The 12,046-nt window shown below is 46.7% G+C and overlaps 1 protein-coding gene across 1 annotated transcript; it reads left to right on the top strand.

The window, feature by feature from the left end:
• Nucleotides 1-31: 31 nt before the first annotated feature.
• Nucleotides 32-11,181, top strand: ZGLP1 (zinc finger GATA like protein 1). Its single transcript, XM_081175816.1, has 6 exons — nucleotides 32-53; nucleotides 1,705-2,220; nucleotides 7,422-7,516; nucleotides 8,273-8,366; nucleotides 9,914-10,045; nucleotides 10,174-11,181. Exons 2-6 carry the CDS (start codon nucleotides 1,724-1,726, stop codon nucleotides 10,202-10,204), a joined length of 849 nt encoding a protein of 282 aa, XP_081031942.1. The 5' UTR covers nucleotides 32-53; nucleotides 1,705-1,723; the 3' UTR covers nucleotides 10,205-11,181.
• Nucleotides 11,182-12,046: the final 865 nt, after the last annotated feature.

The following is a 12,046-nucleotide window of genomic DNA, read 5'->3' as shown; positions in this document are numbered from 1 at the left end:
GGCGGCTCCGAGGAGGTCAGTCGGGGGGGAGAGGCGCCGCCTCGGCAGGGCTGGTGAGACAGGCGCCGGTCCTTGGCGCAGCCCCGCGAGGAGCGGCGGAGGGTCGCCCCAGCTGGGCGGGGCAGGGCGCCGTGGAGGGCCTCCGCCTGGGTCTTTCCCAGGGGCCAGCCCCCCAGGGCGCGGCCTCGCCTCGCCTCAAAACCCGTGGGAAAGGAGCGAACAGCTTGCACTGAAAGGACGAATCCCTTCCGCCTGAAGGGAAAACCGGCGCTGTGGGTTCGCCGCCTTCCCCAGGTGGTTGTGCTCCCAACTCAGCCGCCCAAATGACTCGAGGGATCCTCCTCAGGGTCGAGTTCCCCTTCCCTCTCACGCCCGCCTTCTGCTGAAGTGATCCTGGGCCGTCAAGGGTCGTCTAGTCCTGCCACTAGTGCAGGGCCGGATTGAGGTTTGACGAGGCCCTCAGCTAATGAAGGCAATGGGACCCTTGATATGTCCAGCTCTCCTTTGTCAACAACAAATTGTCGCTGTTTTTTGGGTTGAATACATGGTAATTTATGGACCTCATCGGTGTCTAAAGGCATTTGCACATAACACAGAATCGCTCCTCGTCCCGCCCCTTCAGCCGGTCTTGGAAGCGGGCATCTCGGGGCCCGGCTTTTTTAAGACCTTCACTTCTGTACCTCAGGAGTAACGAAAATCAATCCGTGGCTTCTCTCTCCTTATGCCACACCCGCCCGCCCGCCTCAGGGTCGGGATAACTTGGGGGAGCGCCTTGGTTTCAGGAAAGTGCTCATTACAAGGAATTCCTGAACTCAAAAGCAACTGCTCGGAGTTAGTGTTAAGTCCCTGCTTCCACAAGCCCAGGGCGCGCAAAGGCAGGTGGTGTGGGGGGATCTGGCCAACGGGATCTAGAAGTATCTGACAGGTCGCAGGGAAGGATCCGCTCTCGCTCTGAAAGTGTGTCCGCGCCCCTAACGGGGCTGGCCGACCCGGTCCCGAAGGATGCCGCGCTGACCTGGGGCGCCCCCGGGCTGCTTTTGGCTTTTCTGCTCGCCGCAACAGCCCTCGGGTTCCATCTGCTGGCTATCATTGGGAACCGTTAAAGAGCCCCGGGTGTTAACTGTGCGAACTTCGAGAAGGACACTGCTGCGAGTTAATCGGAGGCTTTGCTGTTGCTGCAGCTCTCGGAAAAAGCCGCGCTTGGTTTTGGCCACTAGCCCTTCCGTCCTGTCCTGGGGGGCTGAGGACAGAGCGGAGGGGGGCTTTTCTCTGGGTTCGTTCCCTCGTGGCCGCAACCCACCCAGACCCGCGTGGATGTCGACATGTGCTCACGATCTTGCCTTTCAAAGAGTTCGGGGAGGGGGGGACGCGATCGCCAAGCGCGAAAGTGGCTCGCTCGGACGCCGGGCGGCTCTCCCCCCCCCCCCAATTTTTAAAATTAGTTTTCACAATATTATAAACAAACAAACAGACACACAAGACAAACATAAATCATAGCCTTATTAAAAATTACACTTATTAACTTTGTTAAGTGACTTCCTCGCTTCCCCTTGGTTGAATTTCATTGCATGTCCTTTTAACGGTTTTCCAAATCCCAGTTCTTATGAAATTTAACTTAAACATTAACATCCTTAGATCTTCACCTTATGGAATTAAACATCTTCCCGGCTGACGCGCTGCCCTCTCCTTCTCCCTCCTCCGCAGGTGCCAGCCCCGCGGCGCCATGGCCTGCTGCCTCCAGCTCTCGGACCCCAGCGCGCTCAGCTTCCTGCAGGAGACCGCCCAGCTGCTCTCCCCGCCGGAGCCCATTGGCAGAAAGCCGGACAGGCCGGCGTCTCCAGGCGCCGCTCTCGAGCCCTTGGATGCCCTGAGCCTCATCAGCCTGCACTGCGCCAGCCTCGGCGCGAAGCCCGTGGATCGGGGCGAGCGCGCAGAGCCCGGCGCGGCTGCCCGGGAAAGAATCCCCGGCGCCCCCGCCAAAGGGCTCCCCGCCCGGCGCCGGCGCGCAGTGGGCGCGGAGGCGCAGCGCGGGACGGACGCCTTCCCTGCGGCCGAGTCGCCGCGGGCCGGGAGGCGAGTCTCCCGCAAGCAGCCCAGACCCCAGCGGAGCTGCGAGGCCAGGGACGCCGCCTTCCAGGGGGTCACGTTTCGGATGCAGCTGAGCTTCTGCCGAAAGAGCTCCGGGGGTTGTCGACTCCTCATTCGCCCGCGATACAGCAGGTACAGCCGCCACCCTGGGAAAGAGCAGGTTGCGTTTCTCTTCTGTTTGGATGCAAAAGCAAAGCCGGCATGAGATGTTTCATGGGATGCTTTGCTTTTCCCGCCTCGTCTTTAACTGCCCCTTAGATCCCCAAGAGGGCATAGATGTACCTCCTGTAGTCTGCTTCTATGGCAGTTCCCAGGCCATTCAATGGGAAGACAGGCAGACGTCTTGTGGTAAGGAGGAGGCCTAACGCTTCGCCTGATGGGGGAGTACTTGCAGGATAGCCAGACCTAAACACAGGCAGCCTAATATGTTTGAGGGACGTGGGTGGTGCTGTGGGTTAAACCACAGAGCCTAGGACTTGCCGATCAGAAGGTTGGCAGTTCAAATCCCCACGACGGGGTGAGCTCCCGTTGTTTGGTCCCTGCTCCTGCCAACCTAGCAGTTCGAAAGCACCTCAAAGTGCAAGTAGATAAATAGGTACCGCTCCAGCGGGAAGGTAAACGGTGTTTCTGTGCGCTGCTCTGGATTGCCAGAAGCGGCTTAGTCATGCTGGCCACATGACCAGGAAGCTGTACGCTGGCTCCCTTGGCCAATAAAGCGAGATGAGCGCCACAACCCAAGAGTCGGTCACGACTGGACCTAATGGTCAGGGGTCCTTTTACCTTTTTTAATATGTTTGAAGTTAATGAGTGACCTCCAACCGCATTCATACTCAAGAAGAGATCTAATGAAATCAATGAACTCCAGTCTTCTCTCAGTATGAATAACACTGGAGTCGAAAATGGATTTTTGTTAAATTAAAAAGCACCTAGTATAACAGCACTTTTGTATTTGTTGGTTGGATTTCTGAAAGGCAAGGGCAGATTTCCCGCTCAGTTAACAACCAAGGTGAATCTTCTTGGCACAGGATATGTTGACTTATCTTGTTATTAGTGCTTGCATGATGTAGTTTTGCAAAGGACTTAAATGTATTTAGAAGTCTTTTTTTAACAAAAAACAGCATGGCAGGGATTGGCCAAATTGGATTGAAAGCATAGCATGGAAGGAGGAGGTGTTTTGCCCCTTAACATCCTGAGAATAAAAGTTCAGAGGAGACAATTTCAACTAACAACTTATGTCTTCCTGAGTGAAAATATATTGCCTCTTTCTTAGAACACTGGATAAAACAAATTCTATTCAACATGCTGGAAGGGTGATTAATGCTGCTGTATTTTCAACCACACCTGTGATGTAATTTTGACATGTTCATTTAACACACTATTATACCACTTTAAGCAGCCATTGCTTCCCCACAACGAATCTTGGGAACTGTAATTTGTTAAGGGTGCTGAGAGTTGTTCTCCTCCCTTCTCCTCACAGAACTACAATTTCCAGAGTGGTTTAATAATCAATCCCTCTGCCCAGGGAACTGTAGCTCTGTGAGTGGAGTATCCCAATCTGGTGATAACAGAATGATGCAAGGAGTGAGCTGCAGCCCAATATAGGAAAAGAGGTGGTAAGAGAACCCCTAGCTACTTTAAATGAATTCAGATCTCCAGGGACTGATGAGATGCACCCAAGGGTACTAAAGGAGCTTGCAGATGTTATCTCAGAGCATCTGTCTATAATCTTTGAGAATTCTTGGAGAACAGGTGAGATCCCTGCAGACTGGAGGCAGGCAAATGTTGTCCCCACCTTCAAAAAGGAGAGAAAAGAAGATCCAGGTAACAACCGACTGGTGAGCTTGACCTCAATACCAGGAAAGGTCCTAGAAAAATATTTCAGCAGTTAGTCTGTGAGCACTTAGAAAATGATGCTGTGATTACTAAGACCCAGCATGGGTTTCTCAAAAACAAATCATGCCAGACAAGTCTGGTGTGTATGTGTGTGTGTGTGTGTGTGTGTATAGCTGGATGGATCAGGGGAATGTTGTGGATGTAGTGTATCTTGATTTCAATAAGGCTTTTCACAAATTCCCCACGATACGCTTGCAGAGAAGCTGGCAGAATGTGGGCTGAATGAGGTTACTGTTAGGAGGATATGTAGCTGGTTGACTGACTGAGCCCAAAGAGTACTCATTAATGGTTCCTCATCATCCTAGAAAAAGGGACAAGTAGGGTGCCACAGGGTTCTGTCCTGGGCACAATATCTTTATAAACAACTTGGATGAAGGAACTGAGGGGATGCTCATCCAATTTGCGGATGACACCTAACTGGGAGGGGTAGCTAATACCACAGAAGACAGAGTGGGGATTCATAATGACATTAACAGATTGGAGAACTGGGCCAAAACTAACAAAATTAATTTCAGTTAGAACAAATGTAAGTTTCTACGCTTAGGAAGGAAGAACCAGCTGCACAAATATAACATGGGGGACAGCTGGTTTACCAAGTGTGAAAGGGGTCTAGGGGACTCAGTATGAGTCAACAGTGTGATGCAGCAGCAAAAAAAGATAATGCCATTCTAGGCTGTATCAACAGAAGTATAGTGTTTAGATCAAGAGAAGTAATAGTCCCACTCTATTCTGCCGCTGTGGGGACGCGGGTGGCGCTGTGGGTAAAACCACAGTGCCTAGGACTTGCCGATCGTATGGTCGGTGGTTCGAATCCCCGTGGCGGGGTGAGCTCCCGTCTTTCGGTCCCAGCTCCTGCCCACCTATCAGTTCCAAAGCACCCTTAAGTGCAAGTAGATAAATAGGTACCGCTTTATAGCGGGAAGGTAAACAGCGTTTCGTGTGCTGCGCTGGTGCAGGCTCGCCAGAGCAGCGATGTCACGCTGGCCACGTGACCCAGAAGTGTCTGTGGACGGCGCCGGCTCCCAGCCTCTAGAGTGAGATGCGCACACAATCCTAGAGTCTGACAAGACTGGCCCGTACAGGCAGGGGTACCTTTACCTTTTTTATTCTGCCTTGGTCAGACCCCACCTGGAATACTGTGTCCAATTCTGGGCACCACAATTTAAGAAGGATATTGACAAGCTGAAACGTGTGTAGAGGAGGGCAGTCGAGATGATCAAGGGACTGAGATCTGATAGTCATCTTCAAGTATCTTAAGGACTGTCACATGGAAGATGGAGCAAGCTTGTTTTCTCCTGCTCTGTAGGGTAGGACCTTTACCAATGGATACAAGTTACAAGAAGGTAAAGGTAAAGGGACCCCTGACCAGTCGTGACCGACTCTGGGGTTGCGGCGCTCATCTCGCTTTATTGGCCGAGGGAGCCAGCATGACTAAGCCGCTTCTGGCAAACCAGAGTACCGCACGGAAACACCATTTACCTTCCCACCAGTGTGGTACCTATTTATCTACTTGCACTTTGATGTGCTTTCGAGCTGCTAGGTTGGCAGGAGCAGGGACCGAGCAACAGGAGCTCACCCTGTCATGGGGATTACAAACCAACGACCTTCTGATCAGCAAGTCCTAGGCTCTGTGGTTTAACCCACAGCGCCACCTGTGTCCAAGTTACAAGAAAGGAGATTCCAAATCAACATCAGGAAGAACTTTCTGACAGTAAGAGCTGTTTGACAGTGGACTAGACTCCTTCATTGGATGTTTTAAGCAACTGTAATGGATGCTTTAGTTGAGATTTGTCCATTACAGAGGGTAGGACTAAATTACCCTTGGGGTCCCTTCTAAGACTAAGATTCTGTGATTCTATGGGAAGGGTAGCTAATGCCACAGAATACAGAATCAGGATTCAATATGATTGTAACAGATTGGAGAACTGGGCCCAAACTAAAAAAATGAAATTCAACAGGGACAAATGTCAGGTTCTGCACTTAGGCAGGAAGAACCAGCTGCACAAATATAAGCTGAGGGACACCTGGCTTGCTAGTAGTACATGTGAAAAGGATCTAGGGGTCTTTGTAGACCACAAACTGAACGTGAGTCAACAGTGTGATGCAGCAGCAAAAAAAGCTCATGCTATTTTGCATCAACAGAAGTCTAGTTTCCCAATCAAAGGAACTAATAGTACCACTCTATTCTGCCTTGGTCAGACCACACCTGGAATATTGTGTCAAGTTCTGGGCACCTCGGTTTAAGGAGGATATTGACAGGCTGGAACATGTGCAGATGAGGGCAACCAAGATGATCAAGGGTCTGGAAACCAAGCCTTATGAGGAACAGTTGAGGGAGCCATCTTCAAACAGCTGAAGGGGTGTCTGTCACATGAAAGATGGAGTAAGTTTGTTTTTTTGCTTTGGGACCTGAACTATTGGATTCAATGGAAGGACTAAACATCAGGAAGAACTTTCTGATGGCAAGAGCTGTTTGACAGTGGAATGGGTGGACTCTCCTTTCTTGGAGGTTTTTGAGCACTGGTTGGATGGCCATCTGTCATGGATGCTTTAGTTAATATTACTTCATTGCAGGGCATTGGTCTAGATGACCCTTGGGGTTCTTTCCAAATCCACAATATATGATTCTATGAATAGGGGTACTCCAATAACTCTCAGCATCCTTTACAATTTTCTGGATTCTTTTGGGAGAAAAGACGCAGTGTGGTGTAATGGTTTGAGTCTTGGTCTAGGTCTTGTTGTGAAGATAAAATGGGGGGGGGTGCACGTACGTACATCACCTTGAGCTCCTTGGGGGAAAGTTGAAGTGCAAATGTAATATACAGTATACATATGCCATGATTACGGTATTTAAAGTGGTGTAATAGTGCTTTAAATGTATGGGGCAGAGGGGCCTTAACTCTGAAATATTTTCAGTCAGGGAAAGTAATTATAATTGTCGCTCCATTTCAGGGATGAGTTACATATAACTCTGGAAGCTGCCTATATGTACAACAGGCTTTAAATACCTGGGTTTGATTTTACTACTCCACAGGCTTTCACGTTCATTGATGTTTTCTTTTTAAGCATGTGTTGTATGGTATAAGTCTAGTAACCCTCGCTTATTTTGCTTCTGTCTGTAATGGAAGTGGATTAAGTGGCAAATGATGATTCTAGGAGATGTCACAGGTTTCAAATCCCTCACTCAGCAATAGATTATTTAGAATGATGTTTAGGTATCCTTGAATGCGTGACTCACCTCTCAGCCTCAGTTCCCCAATCATCAAAATGGGAATAAGGTGGCCTGTTCTGGAATGACTGAAGACACGTGAGATGAGGAAAAAAGTTGTTGGTTCTCTTGAGTCTCAGGAATCACTGCAGAGTGCAAAACTAAGTCAATTAGTTTAGAAATTAGATTTCCGAAGCAGATCTAAAATGCTATACATCTAATCTGTGTTCAGTGGAAAACTTGGGAAAAGAAGCCGAACCCCTTTAGCAAGAGAAGAATGCAGAGCTGGCAGTTCCAAGGAGGAAGAAGGATGTCCCTCTACCCACAGTATGTCAATAATTTAGGCAATAAATACTTGTAGTATCAGCTGGCAATATTTGGGATACTAAGGACAAAAGAAAAGCTTGTTGTGATAATTTTTTCTCCAGGAGAAGTACAGAGTGGGGAGGGTCTTGTTCCACTTGCCAAGCATGTGGTTTTTCTGTAGCAAACCAATGAACGTTGTTGTTTCACCTATTGGTAAGGCTAGTTTTTTAAAAAAACAGAAACAAGGGAGGGGGAGAGAAAGAGAGGAAGTAAATGGATGCCTCCCCTATTTCAATGTATGAAATTATTTTTTTAGAAAACCATCCATCCCAGAGTCGTTTCACGCCATTAGTGGTTTCTGCACCCACAAGCGTGAAAGGGGGGTTACCTCCCTAAATACTCAGTATGCCTTAACGGTGGGTTGTGCTGAACTAAGTGTAGCCATGTGCAACTTTCCGAAACACTGTGGGAAAAGCAAGTGAAGCTTGGCTGCTGTAACATCTGAGTCAGTTCTGACCTCTCAGTCTGATCACTACTCAGCTGAACAGAGTAACTTTTATTCACACTTTGAAATGCTGTTCTGGAATCTTTTGATGAAGTAATATTCCAAATAAGGTATGCCAGGCTGTTTGAAATTAATACTCATGAGGGAGGTGCTTTGAACATGCAATAAACATTAAGTATTGTTTATAATAAGATTTGTATTAATCCATTAAATACCACCCAGGGTTGTGGCTTATAAACTGCTATTTGACCCAGTTGCCCTTTGTCTTTAAGGGGATAAGTGCTGTGCTTCTTGCAAGACCAGGAAAACACCACTATGGAGAGATGCTGAAGATGGGACCCCCCTCTGTAATGCTTGTGGCATTAGGTACCTTATGACTGCTGAAATAGCATGGCGTATTTCTTGTTTGTTTCCTTAAAAGGTATGCCCAGCATATCTTCTGGCAGTGCAAAAAGTTTAAAAGATAATACACAACAGCACTGAGTACAACTTGCCATGTAGCCTGAAAAGGCTTTTCTCTGTTATCTGAAGCCTGTGGTGAGATCAACAGATTTAGAAGCAATTGCAGCTCTCCTAGCAACAGCTAGAATTTGCATCGCTAAATACTGGAAGTCTGAAGCAATTCATTAGTTGAAAGATGGGCTGGAGAAGACACAGCAAGTGTTAACATGCATTCAAATGACATGCTAAATCACATAAGCCAGAAACCAACATGAGCATAAGTTCTTAGAGTGCTGGGTGCTGTTCATACGTTTTTGGAATGAAGGAGTTGTGGACAATATCTACCCTTACAGCTTATCCTCAGTGATCTGACTCCTAGATACTCTTTCTTATTCTTCCCCTTTAAACACCTCTCATTTGTGGCATCTGCTAGCATTATTTTAATATTTCAATAGGCTAAGATACTTACCTGTGTATGATGTCTAATGAACTCTGCCATTCTTCTCTCCATTTATTTTTGATTTTTAACTATATAGGCACTCCCCTCAAAAAAAGCGATGATGAGACAAAAGCGATGATCTGAACTGCATGGCAATATTAAAATATTAATATCTGAGCTTTTTTTTTTTTAAAAAAAGAATAAAGTTATACCCAACTTTTCACCACAAATTTTTAAAAGCTACAATGGTCAAAATTTTATGCATTGAAGAGTAACACATTAGAACAGTATGTATTGTGCAAGGGCACCCTGAAATAAAACAATTTAACCTGTTTGTTCCAGGCTTATTCATCTAAAAGGGTCTAACAGTTACCACTGTACAGAAACAAGCTGTAACAAATTAAGGTCGTCAAACCTTAACAAACAAACAAAGGTCGGCAGTTCGAATCCCCGCGACGGGGTGAGCTCCCGTTGTTCGGTCCCAGCTCCTGCCCACCTAGCAGTTTGAAAGCACGTCAAGTGCAAGTAGATAAATAGGTACCATTCCAGGCGGGAAGGTAAATGGCATTTCCGTGCGCTGCTCTGGTTCGCCAGAAGCGGCTTAGTCATGCTGGCCACATGACCCGGAAGCTGTACGCCGGCTCCCTCAGCCAGTAAAGCGAGATGAGCGCCACAACCCCAGAGTCATCCGTGACTGGATCTGGGGTCCCTTTACCTTTACAGTATATAACAGGCCACAGCACCATTGCAGTTTGTGTGCCATGCTCAGTGAAGCCCCAACACTATGCTGATTGACCCTTATCATATGCCACCATCACCTTTCATTCCTATATCCTGGCATCTGGGATCCTAAGCCTGATGTTTCACCTGACACCCCTCTGAAAGATGATGGATCTCCGCTTTCATGCCATTTGGAATTAACTGGGAGATTAAGTTGCGCCGGGGGGGGGGGAGAGAAGGTTACTACAGTCAGACCTAAATGAATGGAATGACCTGCCACATTACTTAAATCAACTCTGTTTTTGACCTTCAGGTACAAAAAGTACAGAATCCGGTGTTTTCAGTGCTGGAATATTCCAAAGCATGGTGGGAATCCCTTTTCTCATTGTTCCAGTTGTGGACGCAGGCTGCATTTAGTTGCTGCCCAGGAGAAATCTCGGAAAAGGTAAAGGGGGTGGTGGTTAAGGGGCAGGCGGTGGGAGAAACAGCTTCTAAAACACACCAGCCCTTCACCGGCAGGAAGAAAACACAGCTGCTGCCAACCTAAGGGCTCTCTTTTCTTTCCATTTCTAGATGTGGAAGCTTTCTAAGGGTTTGCAGTTAGCTGGATATCAAAACAGCTCTTGGGAAATCTGGCTGACTTGTTGGAAGGGTCTGGCTGAACAGCCTGGTAGATTGGTCATTAGGAGGTTCAGTGGATGAAGGGCTCTTCTTTGTTTGTCTTGGTCTTTTGTTTGTTTGTTTGAATGCTTCTTTTGTTTTTGAAGTCAGTGCTATGTAGTATGTTGGGTGTTTGTTTGCAGTGTGTGGGAGGAGGCGGGAAAGAAGGGGATGTTTTTTGCAAGGAAAAAAGTGTTTGTTTCCATTAACTTCCATAAGCAATTGGGGCTACATGCTGGAACAGAATGCAACGTTCCCATTGAGGATGGACACATTGAAATTGCTTTCAGGCAGTGATTCCCACCCAACCTTTTAGCACTTTGGGTTGCTGCCTTCTTGTTAATAGTTCTTTGTAGTGATGGACTGGAAAGTACAAAGAAACATTTCCACAAACTACAAACTTTGGGAACAGCAGTCATTGAGCAGTTGTGGTGGGGGAGGGAGTTTGTTTAAAAGACATGAAGCTCTTTCGTGAATTCCTGATGATTTTCTATTGCACTAAATATGGCAAGTGTAAATATATAATATTTATGATACAAAATATTTATATACTTGATTCAAATAATTTTTTTGGGATGCTGAAGAATATCCTTTGTTAGTACAACATACAGCATTGCTGAATGTGTCTCAGAAAGTGTGTCCAACCAGGATTGTGCCATGGGGCACTTTTCTTTTCAAAGTGGTATTTATTTTTGTAGATAGTGTTTATATTTGAAGTATTTGTTTTCTGTATTCTCCCTTACATAGCACAGCCAAAAGAAAATGAAAATAAAAAATGTTGTGAAATTGAAAGCAATTACTCTGATTTTCCTGTAATTTTCTGCTTACTATCCCAAGTCAAGGTTTTGTTCAAGAGTACTGAGCTTCTTGATGGTTATTTTGCTGGTTATAAGCTTCTGCAATAAATATTATTTATTGTAACTAAGTGTAGGAAATTCTTTTAATTCCTAATTTTTCAAGTCAAACTTGGAATAAAGCTTTGAGGGGCAGGGAAGCAGGAAAAGTAGTCTGAGAAATACACAATTGAATTTAGGTGTGGTTAGGCAATTACTGTACTACTTTGTAGTCCTTATTATAACAGTAGAGGAAACCTACAAAATAGGAGCTCATGATGTGCTTAGGATTTTGATGGTGGCTAGCTGTTTTCTAAGCCGAGACCTTGGCCTCTAGTAAAACGGTAGAAAATTCCACAAGAGACCTTGGGAAACGATCTGGACCCAACAAGCCTTACAGGGGCAAACCCCTGAAAGTGATCCATGCTACTCCTCCCCACACCCGCAAGTGCCCTAAAGGTCCAACTGAATTGGATAACAAGCTGCTTCTGACAACAGAGGCATCATTAATTCCCTTCTCTTTCCACCTCCCTACCCCAGTACAGAAAGCCAGATCCAGTACACTGGTACCTCAGGTTAAATACTTAATTCGTTCTGGAGGTCTGTACTTAACCTGAAACTGTTCTTAACCTGAAGCACCACTTTAGCTAATTGGGCCTCCTCCTGCTGCTGCGCTGCGGGAGCACGATTTCTGTTCTCAACCTGAAGCAAAGTTCTTAACCTGAAGCACCCTTTCTGGGTTAGCGGAGTCTGTAACCTGAAGCGTATGTAACCCGAGGTACCACTGTATGTGTCCTGCCAGATGCATTTTGGCCTGATGTAGTTTGACAGAGAACCATGGTTGTCATAGCAGAGATAAGAAGCCAAGCTGCCACAGACAAGACTAACTTGGCAGAAAACTCACTCCAAATCTGACCGGACACAGGTTAGAGCTCAACGTCGAGCCTACCAAG

The sequence above is a fragment of the Podarcis bocagei genome (assembly GCF_964188305.1).
Source record: "Podarcis bocagei genome assembly, chromosome: 17".
NCBI lineage: Eukaryota > Metazoa > Chordata > Lepidosauria > Squamata > Lacertidae > Podarcis > Podarcis bocagei.
Note: the sequence above shows the minus strand (reverse complement) of the source record. Positions and strands in the feature narration are given on the sequence as shown.

Excerpts from the sequence above, each read along its gene's own strand:
- ZGLP1 (XM_081175816.1), top strand. The coding sequence starts at position 1,724 with ATGGCCTGCTGCCTCCAGCTCTCGGACCCCAGCGCGCTCAGCTTCCTG. Across the intron at positions 8,367-9,913 it reads TGTAATGCTTGTGGCATTAG|GTACAAAAAGTACAGAATCC; the intron begins GTACCTTATGAC and ends TTTGACCTTCAG. Across the intron at positions 10,046-10,173 it reads CAGGAGAAATCTCGGAAAAG|ATGTGGAAGCTTTCTAAGGG; the intron begins GTAAAGGGGGTG and ends TTCCATTTCTAG.